This window comes from Dendrobates tinctorius, unplaced genomic scaffold, assembly GCF_039654945.1.
Source record: "Dendrobates tinctorius isolate UK_male_01 unplaced genomic scaffold, ASM3965494v1 ptg000104l, whole genome shotgun sequence".
In the NCBI taxonomy this organism is placed as follows: domain Eukaryota; kingdom Metazoa; phylum Chordata; class Amphibia; order Anura; family Dendrobatidae; genus Dendrobates; species Dendrobates tinctorius.
Window position 1 is genome coordinate 14,712,820 of NW_027361772.1, and position 15,704 is coordinate 14,728,523.

Genomic DNA, 15,704 nt, shown 5'->3' on the forward strand with positions numbered 1-15,704 from the left:
TAGCCTCTCTCACTGAGTCATTCTTTAACTTACACCAGGGCTCTCTCACGGTCGGACAGTACGCTATTCGCTTTCGCACTATCTCCTCCGAGCTCGGCTGGAATAACGCAGCTTTGGTGGGGGCATTCTGGCGCGGTCTTTCTAGTAAAATAAAGGATGAACTCGCAGGTCGAGATATCCCGTCCCCCTTAGAGGACCTTATCTCGCTGGCTACCCGCATTGACCTGCGCTTCCTGGAGCGCGCTCGGGAGTCATTGAGAGACAGGCGCTCCTCCAGGTCAGTTTCTCCTTTCACTCAGTCGGCCAGCTCACGTTCAGTCGGATCTTCTTCCCTCTCTTCGGGTGAGCCCATGCAGATAGATCATCTCAGGTTGGCCGAGTTACGTCAGAGAGAGAGACGGGCACAAGGTCTGTGCCTCTATTGCGGTCATTCGTCACACTATATCCGCACCGGTCCTAAGAGACAGGGAAACGACTCCACCTAGGTCAGGTAAGAGAGGCCTTCCTAGATGATGATGATGATTCCTCTCAACCCCTTACGATTTCTGTGCTTTTGGTTTCAGGAGGGAGGCGTGGTTCCGAGGTGGCCTACGTGGATTCGGGCTCAGCGGGTAACTTCATTCGGCCGGAAGAGGTAGACAAATACCAAATTCCTGTAGTCACTCTATCTAACCCAATTCAGATTGCCACCGTGGATGGTAAACCGCTACAGGTGACCGTCACCTTGGTCACTGAAGAGGTGGAATTGCAAATCGGAGCCTTACATCGAGAGAAGACAGCCTTTTACGTTTTACCTAAGCTCTCTCACGCCATTCTACTCGGTCATCCATGGTTAAGGACTCATCAGCCTGTACTCGACTGGTCTTCTGGGGAGATACTCCGCTGGGGGCACCCGTGCCAAGCTCGCTGTCTGACTCCTGTCCGCCTGGCGGCCGTTCCACGGTCACCTCCAGACCTCCCGGGTCTTCCTCCAGCTTACAGCTCCTACGCCGATGTTTTTGATAAGAAGGAAGCGGAGGTCCTCCCTCCACACCGGCCGTTTGACTGCCCAATTGAACTTGTTTCTGGTTCAACCCCCCCAAGGGGCAGAATCTACCCTCTGTCTCCCGCGGAGACCACCGCCATGTCCGAGTACGTCCGAGAGAACCTCGCCAAAGGCTTTATACGGAAATCCTCTTCGCCCGCGGGAGCCGGGTTCTTCTTCGTCAAAAAGAAGGACGGGACTCTACGGCCATGCATTGACTATAGGGGCTTGAATGAGATTACCATCAAGAACAGGTACCCTCTTCCACTCATTCCGGAACTGTTTGACCGTCTCAGAGGGGCTCGGGTCTTTACCAAGCTGGACCTCAGAGGAGCCTACAATCTGGTCCGTATCCGTGCAGGTGACGAGTGGAAGACCGCTTTCAACACTAGAGATGGCCATTACGAGTACCTGGTCATGCCCTTCGGTCTTTGCAATGCTCCTGCAGTCTTTCAAGAGTTCGTCAATGAGATCTTCCGGGATCTCTTGTACTCCTGTGTGGTCGTGTACTTAGACGACATCCTCGTCTTCTTGCCGGACCTCTCGTCCCACAGAAAGAGTGTCCGCCTGGTGCTTCAGCGTCTTCGGGAGAACCGTCTGTATGCAAAGATCGAGAAATGTCTCTTCGAACAGACCTCTCTGCCATTTCTGGGATACATTATCTCCGACGCTGGTCTAAGGATGGATCCCGAGAAGGTGTCTGCCATCCTCAAATGGCCCGCCCCGTCGGATTAAAGGCGATACAACGATTCCTCGGGTTCGCCAACTATTACCGGCAATTTGTCTCCCACTTCTCCGCGATCACAAGACCCATTTCTGTGCTCACCCGTAAAGGGTCTACTTCCAAGGATTGGTCTCCAGAGGCAGAGGAGGCCTTTCTGACCCTAAAACGGGCTTTCTCCACGGCTCCGGTCCTGCATCGCCCTGAGAGCGATCGACCTTTTGTACTCGAGGTGGACGCCTCCTCGACTGGTGCCGGGGCGGTGCTGTCCCAGAGAACCGCCTCCGGTCGCCTGCACCCTTGTGGCTTCTTCTCGAAGGCCTTTTCTCCATCCGAGTGTAACTACTCGATCGGTGACCGGGAACTTTTGGCCATCAAGTTGGCCTTGGAGGAATGGCGCCACCTCCTGGAAGGAGCTGTCCATCCTTTTGTCATCTTCTCGGACCACAAGAATCTGGCCTATCTCCAGTCTGCCCAGAGACTAAACCCTCGCCAGGCCAGATGGTCTTTATTTTTTGCCCGATTTGATTTTGAGCTCCGATTCCGTCCTGGCAACAAGAATTCCAAAGCCGATGCCCTGTCCAGGGTCTTCCAACCACACGAATCCACGGAGGAACCGTCACATATCATTGATCCCACTAGGATCATCACCGTGGCTCCAGTGAACTGGCTTACTCCTCCGCCTGGCAAGACGCTTGTCCCAGAGAATCTCAAGCAAAAGGTCCTTCTATGGGGGCATTCCTCCAAACTGGCCGGCCATGCCGGAACTAAGAAGACCCTTGACCTTATCAAACGTCACTACTGGTGGCCCTCACTTCGCCAAGATGTACTCGACTTTGTGGCTTCTTGTCCATCCTGTGCAAAAAACAAGGTGCCACGGAGATCTCCGTCCGGCTTGTTGCTTCCGTTGCCTGTCCCTACGGTTCCTTGGGAGAACATCGCCATGGATTTCATCACCGACCTACCCTGCTCTGCGGGCTGCACAGTCATCCTGGTGGTGGTGGATCGTTTTTCCAAGATGGCTCACTTCATCCCTCTGCCCGGTCTTCCCTCAGCACCAGAGCTGGCCGAAATCTTCATTCATCAAGTCTTCAGGCTTCATGGACTACCTCGACGCATTGTGTCTGACCGAGGGGTTCAGTTTACCTCCAAGTTATGGCGTTCGCTTTGTAAGCTCATGAACGTTTCCCTCGACTTCTCCTCGGCCTACCATCCACAGTCCAACGGACAAGTAGAGCGTACCAACCAGACGCTTACGGGATACTTACGCCACTTCTCTAATGCCCACCAGAACGATTGGGTCAACTTACTCCCCTGGGCAGAGTTCGCTTATAACAACCATGCTGGTGAGTCTTCGGCCAAGTCTCTGTTTTTCATTGTTTTTGGCAGACATCCTGGTGTTCCTCTTCCGATAACCCCTGCCTCTGAGGTACCCGCGGCCAATGCCTTGTCCTCGGAATTTTCTAAGATTTGGGCTGAGACCAACACATCACTCAAGAGATCCGCTGATCAGATGAAGAACTATGCAGACAAAAAGAGGTTGGATTCTCCTCCGTATCGTGTTGGCGACAAGGTCTGGCTCTCCTCCAAATTCGTCCGACTAAAACTGCCCTCCTACAAGTTGGGTCCACGCTACATCGGTCCGTTTGAAATTCTGGGACGTATTAACGAAGTTGCCTACAAATTGAGGTTGCCTGCTTCGCTCCGGATCCCGAACACCTTTCACGTCTCTCTCCTGAAGCCTGTGGTGCTGAATCGTTTCCATTCCTCGCTTGATCTTGGTCCTCAGCCGGTGGGTGCCGACAACGTTTTTGAAGTGCAGGACATCCTCGCTGTGAAAAGGGTTAGAGGTAGGACTTTCTTTCTCGTTGATTGGAAGGGCTTTGGTCCTGAGGAGAGATCCTGGGAGCCTCGGGAGAATATTAATGCTCCCCGTATCCTCAAGAGGTTTCTTGTTAACCTCCGGGGGGGCGGCTTAGGGGAGGGGGTACTGTTACACCGCTCCGCCATACTCACCCGGCCTCCGCTCCCATGCCGCAGTCGCCCTCCGCTCCCACGCCGCAGCCTCCACCCGACGGCCGCGGCGGTCACCTGAGACAGGTCCGCGACCGATGCCTTCCCTGCATGCTATGCGCATGCGCCATAGGCCGCGGCCGCGCCTCCTTCCTGCTTCTTATGCTCCGGCTGTGCCCTAACCCGGAAGCACCTTTGGACCAATGGCTGACCAGACGGGGCCATATCAGGCCGCTTCCCCCTGAGGGAGGTGCCTGATCGTTGTGTTTCCTGACACTCTGGCCTCGCTCCATCGTGCACACTCTGCTCCTGCAGTTCCTGTCTCGGCTGCTCCTCACAGCAGCTTCTCAGTCCTGCTACCCGTGTTCCTGGTTACCTACTCCAGTCCTGCCTTCAGTGTTCCTGTCGTCCTACTCCAGTCCTGCCTTGTGTTCCTGCCGTCCTACTCCAGTCCTGCCTTGTGTTCCTGCCGTCCTACTCCAGTCCTGCCTTCAGTGTTCCTGTCGTCCTACTCCAGTCCTGTCTTCAGTGCTCCGGCCGTCCTACTCCAGTCTCAGTCTTACTCCGGTCCATCCTGAGCCGCCCCTCTCGGTACCGGCTGCCGTGGTACTCGAACCCCTGGGCCTGCTCCTAACGGTCCCTGTATAGGGGTCGGTTCCACCTGGCAGCTCGCCCGGGGTCCCTCGGTGCCACGGTCCAGAGGGTCCACTCTCGGAGTTCCCGCTCCTGACCACCCGTGCTAACACCTGTCATCTGAACAGGTGGAGTGTGATTGGACATCCGGAATTTCTGAGTGGATATAAGGCAGCCGACGCCCTGCAGGGTTGCTAGTGATCCTTTCTGCTCTGAGCTCTGGCATCTAGTTTAGTTCCTGTCTACTAAAAGCTAAGTTTTTGCTCTGCTATTTTTCCATGAGATTTTGTCTGTTTACTTAGTGTTTGTGTTCAGCCTGCCCTGGTTGGGACAGGCTGAACTCCATTTTTGTCTCTGATCAGTTGATCTCTTTGCTCTGTCTTCAGAATATACCTGAGTGCTGATATAGTGATTTTGAAGTCTAGTGACTTCAGGGCCTTTTCTATCAGACGTGTTGGACATTATTTTTGGCAGGGTTTTTTGCATGATTGCAGCCAGCATCTTTTCTGTCCATTCCTATCTAGTTAGTTGGGCCCCATCATTTGCTCAGCCTGTCTTTCTGTCTGTGTTTGTGTTTTCATCTGTTTTTCACCGACAATACATGTCGGGGGCTGTCTATTGCTTTGGGGTCTGCTCTGGGGCAGTTTAGATTTCCCCTTTCTTTCTTTAGGCTTATTTAGCTCTCCGGCTGTGACGAGGGGTCTAGGGCACCTTAGGAACCCCCACGGCTACTGTTAGTTGTGGTGAATAGGATCAGGGGTCTGCAATCCGCTAGCTACCAACCTCTCCGGTTTTCTGGACTTAGCTTGTGTTTTTGTTTTTTCCTCCTCCGGTGACTCATTCATAACAGATGGTTTTTTAAGTAGTGGATGTATGATGGCATGCTTAAATGAGGAGGGAAAGATACCAGAAGAGAGAGAGAGAGAGGTTAAATATTTTAGTTAGTTGAGTGGTGACAGCAGGGGAAAGGGACTGGAGGAGATGTGACGGAAATGGGTCACTGATGCAAGTGGTTGGGCGAGAAGATGCAAGGCGCCTGCTTACTTCTTCTTCTGTGACTGGTTCAAAATCAGAGAGTGAGCTAGATGCAGTGGGGGAGGAAGGACAGTGCATGGTATGAGGTGATTGGGAGATAATTTCCTGTCGGATCTGGTCAATTTTTACTTTGAAGTAATTGGCCAGATCGTCAGCTCGCAGCTCCGTGGTTGGGGCCTGTACTATTGGGTTGAGTAGAGAATGAAAAGTGTCAAAGAGACTGTCAGAGACACCGCACTACACTTGCTCATAGAGCCAGTACACGTGTCCTGAGTACAGAAGCAGTGCTAAAAGTTACCTGGGGAGCAGGGCAGCAGAGGTGACAAAGCGTGCTTCAAGCTAATAGTGTCAGAGAAGCCAGAGAACTCAGATTATGGCAAAGCAGAAGTCATGCACAGTACAGACCAGCGAGGTACAGGAGGGATAAACAGACGGGAGGTCAGACAAAGCAAAAGGTCATACACAAGATGTCAGTACAGTACCAGGGAGGAGACAGAGCGGATAATCAGGGCCAAGCAGAGATCAAAACCAAACAGACATAGGAGGTACCAGGCAGAATCCAAAGCGATATCCAGGGAACAGACCGAGTCATACACAGAGAATCAAGTAACCAGAACACAGCACTAACACACTCAGGGGTCACCACACAATGCCAAGGGCGAAAGTATAACTGACAGGGATGGGAGCGTCCTGAGGCTATAAGAAGCCTCCCCCAGAACCAGGGAGAGGCCACAATCATAGCCCCAGGTGTGCAGGTAAGCCTGCACCGGGATCACAACCTTTAACCCCAGAAATGCCAGTCATCAGCACTGGTTCCAGACATTAACCCCACGTGTGCGAGTCAAACCCGCACTGAGATCATGACAGTACCCCCCTCTCAACGGGGGGCCTCTGGACCCCCAGGCTTGCCCGGGTACTTAGCATGGAAAGCCCGCACCAGGCGATCAGCATGCATCAACCGGGCCGATACCCAGGACCTGTCCTCCGGTCCATACCCCTTCCAATGAACCAGGTACTGTACCGACCGCCGTACCAACCTGGAATCTACGATATGACAAACCTCGTACTCCACCTGCCCCTCGAGCAAAACAGGAGGAGCAGCAGACTCGGAGTCTCCCCGGACTGCTTCAAAAGGTTTCAGTAGAGATTTGTGGAAGACATTAGGGATCTTAAAAGAGGGTGGAAGGCACAGCCTATATGCCACTGGATTGATTTTTTCCACAATTTTGTACGGGCCAATGAATTTGGGTCCCAACTTGGCTGACGGAATCTTTAACTTAATGTTTCGCGTGGAGAGCCAAACTTTCTCTCCCACCCGAAACATGGGACCAGGTGTTCGTTTCCTGTCGGCGAAAAACTTATACCTGACTTGAGACCTAGATATACGCCGCTGGACTTCTGTCCATGTATCTTTTAACCGCTGAACAGAGTCCTCAGCCCCGGGACACCCCGAATCCAGACGAGAAAACTCACCAAAATGAGGACTGAACCGATAGTTAATCAAGAAAGGGGACCTACCAGTGGATTGACTCACCCGACTATTGAAGGCAAATTCAGCCAACGGCAGTGCATCGCACCAGTCATTCTGTCTAGCAGAGGTTAGACACCTGAGGATCTGTTCCAGGGACTGGTTAGTGCGCTCCGTCTGCCCATTGCTCTCAGGATGGTATGCAGACGAAAAGGACAGAGACATACCTAATTTTTTGCAGAAAGCACGCCAAAACTTAGCCACAAACTGCACACCACGATCAGACACCACATTCAGGGGTACCCCATGCAACCGGATCACATGCTGCACAAACAACCTGGACAACGTCTCAGCTGACGGTAGTGCGGACAGGGGTACGAAATGAGCCTGCTTAGAAAACCTGTCCACCACTACTCATACCACTGTATTACCCTTAGATGGAGGGAGATTGGTTACAAAATCCTTGGATAAGTGAGTTCATGGCCTTTCGGGCACTGCCAAGGGTATCAGCTCCCCTGCCGGCCGGCTATGAGAGCTTTTAGAACGAGCGCAGACCCCACAACCAGCAATGAATTTTTTTATGTCCAAACCAAGGGTAGGCCACCAAAAGATCCTAGCCACTGCCAGACGTGTGGCTGAAATACCAGGGTGAGCACTCAGCTTGGATTCATGGAACTCCTGCAAGAGTTTCAGGCGAAGTTGCTCTGGGACAAACAACTTCCCCTCCGGCTTGGCCGCCGAGGCCTGCAACTGGGCCCCCTGAATCTCCCGTTCCAATTCAGATGAGACCTCTGCTATCACAACCCCAGGGTGAAGAATGGAGGACGGTGGCTCAGGGGGCGACACCGGCTGAAAACTGCGTGATAAGGCGTCAGCCTTGACATTCTTAGACCCTGGACGAAATGTAATCGTAAACTGAAAACGGGAAAAAAAAAGTGACCAACGGGCCTGTCTGGGCGTTAGTCTTTTAGCAGACTCAATGTATGACAAATTTTTGTGATCCGTGATCACCGTAACCGGGTGACTGGCCCCCTCCAAAAAGTGCCTCCATTCTTCAAACGCCAATTTGACTGCAAGAAGCTCTCTATTGCCTACGTCGTAATTTCTTTCCGCAGCAGAGAACTTCTTGGAAAAGAAAGCACATGGCCTGAGGTTGGTTAGAGTGGCAGGCCCTTGGGACAACACCGCCCCCACCCCCACCTCAGAGGCGTCCACTTCCACGACGAATGGTTTGGACGGATCTGGCTGCACTAACACAGGAGCAGACATAAAACATTTTTTCAGCGTTGCAAAGGCCTCTTTTGCGAGCGAGGACCAATTTCTCACATCCGCACCTTTGCATGTTAGATCCGTGAGAGGTTTGACCAGTTGCGAAAACCCCTGGATAAATTTGCGGTAATAATTGGCGAACCCCAAGAAGCGCTGAAGACCCTTAAGATCTCGGGGTTGCACCCAATCCGCAATGGCCTGCACCTTCTTGGGGTCCATGCGAAAACCCTCACCGGATACAATTAACCCCAAAAAGGACAACTCTTGTACACAGAATACACATTTCTCCAATTTGGCATACAAATGATTTTCTCTAAGCCTTTGGAGCACCGTTCGTACATGTTCCAAATGAGAATACTTGTCGGGGGAATATATCAAAATATCATCTAAGTAGATAACGACAAAACGACCAATGAGATCCGAGAATACCACGTTGATGAAATTCTGAAATATGGCAGGGGCGTTGGTAAGACCAAACGGCATGACTAAATTTTCAAATAGTCCCTCGGTCGTGAGGAACGCGGTTTTCCATTCATCCCCCTCTCGGACCCTTATCAAATTATATGCCCCCCGAAGGTCCAGTTTAGAAAACCACTTTGCCCCTGATAGTTGGTTACATAAATCGGGAATCAACGGAAGGGGGTACGTATTCCGTACAGTAATTTGATTAAGCTCCCGGAAGTCGAGACGGACGTAACCCGCCATCTTTTTTCTTTACAAAAAAGAAACCTGCCGCCACAGGTGAGACTGAAGGACGTATGTGTCCTTTGCGCAGACTTTCAGTAATGTACTCCTTCATAGCCAAGCGCTCAGGACCGGACAAATTAAACAGACGGGCTTTGGGTAATTTAGCCCCCGGGACCAGCTCAATAGCGCAGTCAAAGGGTCTATGTGGCGGTAACGTCTCGGCCTCGCTTTCGGAGAATACATCTTCGAAGTCCTTCAGGCATTCCGGAATACCTTCCAGCTCGACAGATGATACAGACACAGATTTAACAGGTTCAACCAGCAGTGCAGATTTATCACATAACTCAAAATCATTAAACCCCCATTGTACAATCTCCCCCGTTTTCCAGTTAATAACTGGGTTATGGCGTTGTAACCAGGGCATGCCCAACACCAACCCTGCAGGTAGATTGTCCAGCACAAAACAACTTATGTTTTCCACATGAGTAGCGCTCACTCTGAGCGAAAACACATCAGACATAAAGCGAATTCCCTCCTTAGTGAGGGGAAAGTAGTCAATGGCCATCATCTTGATCGGAACCTTGAGCCTAACTGTCCCTATCTTGCAGTGTGTGACCAATTGGGAGTCAATAAGATTAATAGATGATTCGCAGTCCACGAAGGCTGTAGAGGAAAAAGAACTACCATCCACAAACAGTTCCACAGGCAGTACTACTTTAGAAAACGAGGAAAATGGTACCTGAGGGTCTGAGCAGCCTCCCCGTTGACTACCCAGACCTAGTCGTTTCCCGCCGACCGGGTTTGAAGACGGGCAATTCAGGCACTCCCTTTTCCAATGTCCCGTTTTACCGCAGTAAAAGCATAACTGCTTGTCCTTCCGGCGTTTCCTCTCCGTATCCTTCAGGGAGAGGGCGCCTACATCCATGGGCTCAGGGGCAGTCTCTTTTCCACTGGGGAATAATGGAGTATCCACCTGCATCACCCCTCTGGCCCGCAGCCTGCGGTCCATCCGGACGGCCTGGGTCATGGCGTCCTCGAGAGAGTTAGGTGGGGGATGTAACGCCAAGGCATCCTGCAGCCGCTCGGACAAGCCTCTGCGAAAGAGTCCTCGGAGTGCGGCGTCGCTCCAAGAGACCTCTGCCGCCCAGCGGCGGAACTCAGAACAAAACCACTCAGCTGAGTGTTTCCCCTGACAGACACTCATCAACATGTCCTCTGCCAATCGCACTCGGTCAGGTTCATCATAAATGTGCCCGAGGGCCTCAAAGAATGCATTCACTGACATATGTTCAGGAGCAGAGGAAGACAGAGAGAAAGCCCATGCTTGCGGAGCCCCCCAAAGTAGGGAAATAATGACCCCCACCCTCTGGAACTCATCCCCGGAGGAGCGGGGCCTTAGAGAAAAAAAAAGCTTGCATCCTTCTCTGAAAGACCTGAACTCCTTTTTATCCCCTGAGAAAAGGTCTGGTAATTTGACCGGAGATTCGGGGGACGCTAATGACACATCCCTACCCCCAGAACTTGAAGCCCCTGCATCGACAGCCCCCTGCACAGTAACCACCAACTGTTGCTGGGTCTGGGCCATCGTGCGTTGTTCCACATTGAGCTTATGGAACATTTGGGTCAGGTGCTTGACCTGATCAGCCAAGGCTTGTATGGGATCCATGAGGATAACACACACTTTTTTTTTTCTGAAGGAAAAAAAAACAAAAAACAAACGGTCAGTTATAAAGTCAGAGACACCGCACTACACTTGCTCATAGAGCCAGTGCACGTGTCCTGAGTACAGGAGCAGTGCTAAAAGTTACCTGGGGAGCAGGGCAGCAGAGGTGACAAAGCGTGCTTCAAGCTAATAGTGCCAGAGAACTCAGATTATGGCAAAGCAGAAGTCATGCACAGTACAGACCAGCGAGGTACAGGAGGGATAAACAGACGGGAGGTCAGACAAAGCAAAAGGTCATACACAAGATATCAGTACAGTACCAGGGAGGAGACAGCGGATAATCAGGGCCAAGCAGAGATCAAAACCAAACAGACATAGGAGGTACCAGGCAGAATCCAAAGCGATATCCAGGGAACAGACTGAGTCATACACAGAGAATCAAGTAACCAGAACACAGCACTAACACACTCAGGGGTCACCACACAATGCCAAGGGCGAAAGTATAACTGACAGGGATGGGAGCGTCCTGAGGCTATAAGAAGCCTCCCCCAGAACCAGGGAGAGGCCACAATCATAGCCCCAGGTGTGCAGGTAAGCCTGCACCGGGATCACAACCTTTAACCCCAGAAATGCCAGTCATCAGCACTGGTTCCAGACATTAACCCCACGTGTGCGAGTCAAACCCGCACTGAGATTATGACAGAGACGTTTCGGGTTATTGGACAGTGAGGTGATGAGGGTGTTGAAATAGGTTTGTTTGGAGAGGTGAAGGGCAGTGTTGTATGTTTGAAGCATAAACTTATAATGGATGAAATCTTCGTGTAGATTGGATTTTCTTCACAGACGTTCGGCGCACCTGGAGCACCGCTGCAGGAAACGTGTTTGCATGGTGTGCCAGGGTTGTCGCTGTCTGTGTTGTGGTGTTCTATTTATAGCGGGTGCAAATTCATCCAGGGCACTTTGAAGTGTTTCATTGTAATGCTTCAGTGCAGAATCAGGACATGAGAGGGAGGAGATATGGGCCAATGAAGACTGCAAGTTCTTCGTAAGTTTCTGGGTGTTAATGGCCTGTATGTTTCTATAAGTATGGACAGTGGGGGTGACCTGAGCAGCCTGGCAGTTCTTGATAAAGAATGAAAGAAGATTGTGGTCAGAGAGCGGGAGAGGGGAGTTTGCGAAATCATCCACTGCACAAAGCCGAGAGAAGACCAAGTCGAGGGAGTTTCCGTCTTCATGCGTTGGAGAATTAGTAAGCTGCAAAAGGCCAGACGAGGAGGTTAGAGATAAAAGGTGAGTAGCAGATGGGGAGAGGGGAAGAGCAATGGGGATGTTGAAATCTCCCATGATGAGGGTAGGGATGTCACAGGTGAAAAAATGTGGAAGCCAAGTGGCAAAATGTTCCAGGAACTGATGGGAGGGGCCGGTAGGACGATACACCACCGCCACTCGCATGGAGAAGGGGGTGTAGAGTCTGACGGCATGGACCTCAAAAGAAGGGAAGACTAGTGAGGGTAGTTCAGGGATAACCTGAAAGGTACATTTTGGTGATAGAAGCAGACCATCGCCTCCACCTGCTCTAATGTCTGATCTTGGGGTATGAGAGAAGTGTAGTCCACCATATGAAAAAGCAGCAGCAGCGGTAGTGTCTGACTGCTGGATCCAGGTTTCAGTAAGAGCCAGGAGGTTAAGAGAATTAGAAAGGAAAAGTCATGAATGAAGGCGAGTTTGTTACACACTGAGCGAGAATTCCAAAGGGCACAATTAAGAGAGACAGATGGCATGCAGGGAATATTAATAAGATTAGAGGGGTTTCTGAGTGTAGCAGTTGGGGGGTTTGACTTTCTATAACATGGGGGACCAGGGTTGGGAGCAATGTCTCATGCGAGTAGGAGGAGGATAGAAAGAGTGAGCAGATGGTTAAGTGATTTGTGACAGCGTCTCTTATGTTGAATGGGGGGACTGACTGGATCTGTGCAATTTAACAATGTGAAAAGAGCGTGAGTGCTATACATAGGAGAGGAAAGGAGCGAGGGGCCGATATGGATGGAGTGTAGAGAGTTAATGCCAGGGTGGTGGATGTGTGTGAATGCAGCGGCCAGGATATAAATTACACAAATGCATATGGTATATAGATCTGTGAGGACCAGCAAAGATTAATATGCAGAATGGGACATGGGTCAGTGCAGGTGGAAGTCCTAGATGCAGCAGAGATGAGTGTGCAGACAGCACCAAGAAACAGCAGAGATGAGTAAACAGGCAGTTGCTTTGAAGCCGCAGAGTTAAGTGTGCAGACAGCACCAAGAAACAGCAGAGATGAGTATGCAAACAGGTACTTTGATTCAACAAAATTAAGCGTGTAGACATCACCTTGACACAACAGAGATGAGAATGCAGACAAGTACATTTACTGCAGCAGAGTTAAATGTGTAGACAGCACCTTGGAATAGCAGAGGACTAAAGTGACAAGTACCTTGAGGGAGCTAAGACTGCGAACAGCACCAGGAACAGTAGAACTGAGCTGGTAGTAGAGAAGAATGTTAGATAGTACTAAGAAGAAGATGTGTACATAATCAAGCATCTGGCTGTAGTACAGCCAAGAGGACGGCATCATATGAAGATGAGAGGCGCCGGACCGGACCCTCCGGTGAGTATAATCTAACGTGTTTTTCTTATCTTTCAGGTTACAGGGGCTTATCTACAGCATTACAGAATGCTGTAGATAAGCCCCTGATGTTAATGCCGGCAGCTGATAGTCCAAAAAAAGGGTGACAGATTCCCTTTAAAAGGCCTTTGATGATGGTGTAAGGAGGTGGCTGAGGATCTCGTTGCCTCCCATCTCCCCTTTACTGTGTGTGGTTCCCCTGTATGTAACCTGTTGATGTGTATTATCTTGTAATGTATGTGCTGTGATGTTCTCTGTGTTTTGTATTGTTATTAACATGTACCTGCTATGTTTGCTATGCACATGTTAGAGGCAGGGACAGAAGGGGTTAAGCCAGGGGGGTGGGTTAACAACCCCAAAAGGAGCAGGAAGTTCCTGCTCCTCAGTCAGTGCCCCAGGCAGGCTTGCCAAGGGCGGGTGCTCAGCAGCGGCTGGGAGCTTGTCAGACTCCCTGGAAGGGACAGGGACTGCTGCTCCGGACTCACAGTCAGTGAAGCGGGCACCTGGACTATATAAGTGCCCCGCCGAGGACTATAAGCGTCCAGACATCAGCAAATGGACTGCCACTATCCTTGTTGCTGCCACTGATACGGCAGTGAAGGGTACTAGGGAAAGAGCAGAAAGTTACACCCGATTTACTGCATCCACTTTCCTTGTATTCTACAATAAATTATTTCCCTGTTGGATTGTAACTGTGGTCCTGGATCCTGATTGCCCGTGCTGCAGTGACTGTGGAGAAGAGGTAAATTGCCTGGGGTTGCATCTGTCTTGTCTATTTTATGTGCAAGTGGCCCGGGGTGCTTGTGGACTGTTGCTTTAAGTGGACTCACCCACAACTGCCACCCCGTGCCACCTTGTTACACTTGGCATAGCCGTCCGGATGGACCCCCGCAGCCTCGCAGCTGTAAAACTGCAAGAGAGGACTCTTGGGACTTGCAAATCGGTGGCCGCTGTGAAAACGACAAAGATGGCTGTCACTGAAGATTTAAAGATGGCGCTGACCGCTACCGAAAAGATGGTGGCTGTTGGCGCAAAAATGAGACATGCTGCTGCCTTTCGTGGGCGTCATGGAGAAGATTTGGCGGCAAAAGGCAGGAGGGTGCGCCTCCCTGTGAAAAAAGTCCGCCATAAATATGTGCGGGCGAAGAAGTTCCCACCCATGCAGCAGAACCCAAGGAAACGGATGGAACCCCACATAGCAAGACGACATGTCCAGAGGGGAGATGCCATTACTTATCAAGATGGAAAGAAGGAGCATGTCATTCCGCGGCGGCATTGCTCGCCAGCACTGAAGGCGATCCATGGCCCGGGCGGAGACGGGCCAAGGTTTCGAGACCTGGTGGTCGGAGGAGTTCATGGAATGACATCCTTTTCGGCGGTCGGACAAGCGGCCAGTGGAGAGTGAGGAACCCACGGAACTAAAGGAGCCAGAACCAGAAGGCACGCGGAATGCGCTCAAGGCGGCACCGACTGGGATCATTGCGACTGCCATCACTGACTTCCGTGGCCACGCAAGAGGACTGTCGCTGGACGCAGCGGCAGTGAGTAGGGGGGTTCCGACCGAGCACCCTACCGCCCCGCCCATTGCTTCTGCACCTCTTGTGGCCCCACCACCGCCATCTCTGGGCCTGCCCCGTCTTCTGACTCCACTGGCGTCCCCGCTGTTGGCGACAACTGTGTTTTCCCGGTCCGCCCCTGTCCTGTCCGGCGCCCACAGCACATATGTAGAGGAGTCCCGGATGCCCGTTGCAGGCGAGGCTCAGTGGATCCGGAATGTTATCTGGGAAAAGCGGTGAGAGTGCCGCATTGTCAGAGAATTACAGTGCTCCGGCGGGAGAGCTGCAGTTGGCAGGATGACCAGTGGAGTGGTTCGGCACCTCGACCTGGCCAGAAGATTTGGATTTATGCAGGAGGCCCAGACTGGAGAAAAGATCTATATGAACGCTGAGTCTGTGGTCTCTAGAGGTCCCCTTCAACTACGGGACCGTGTTGCCTTTGTTAAAGAGCAGGGACCCCGAGGGCCATATGCTGTGGCAGTGCAGAAGACCTCCAATTGGGAGGACGATCTACCATGGGGGGGCCACATGATAAACGGCCGATTGCCCAGCCACAGGTCCTGTAGCTGAGCAGCTGGAAGCGGTGCCTAGATGCAGTGGGGCGGCTGCAGATGTAGCAGCAGAGCCAGAAGCTCTGGGACCTGTGGGACCACCACTGGAGGGGGTGCGGAGAAGAAGGAACAGTGGAGACTCCTCCTCTAGTGGATCCTAGTCCCACACATACATTGTTTTGCAGGGTCTGCATTCGGCCCATTACACTAACCAGTGGCTGTGAATAGACTGAAGCAGCCCCTTTCATAAAAATGTGTGGATTGTGCTAGCAGCACTGAAGGAAAAGTAAAAGGAAATGTCCTGCGACCCTGAGAAGGCAGTGAGCCCTGTACGGCGCCAAAGGACTGAGGCATCACTGGTGGCAGATGAAGTCACAAATGGACCAAAATTTGGCTTTCCCTTCTTCCCCCTTTTTAGTTGC

At 51.7% G+C, this 15,704-nt stretch overlaps 1 protein-coding gene across 2 annotated transcripts in view; it reads right to left on the minus strand.

Annotated features, from left to right (window-relative positions):
• PCP2 (Purkinje cell protein 2) overlaps nucleotides 1-15,370 on the minus strand; it is a 41,920-nt gene extending 26,550 nt beyond the window's left edge. Inside the window, exon 1 of one of the 2 annotated variants that reach the window (XM_073588967.1) lies at nucleotides 14,413-15,368. In XM_073588967.1, the coding sequence (XP_073445068.1) occupies nucleotides 14,413-14,760 (348 nt within the window). In that variant the 5' untranslated portion in view covers nucleotides 14,761-15,368. Of the gene's footprint in view, nucleotides 1-14,412 lie in introns of both variants that reach the window. The other variant, XM_073588968.1, reaches the window with a different exon arrangement.
• Between the last annotated feature and the right edge of the window lie 334 nt (nucleotides 15,371-15,704).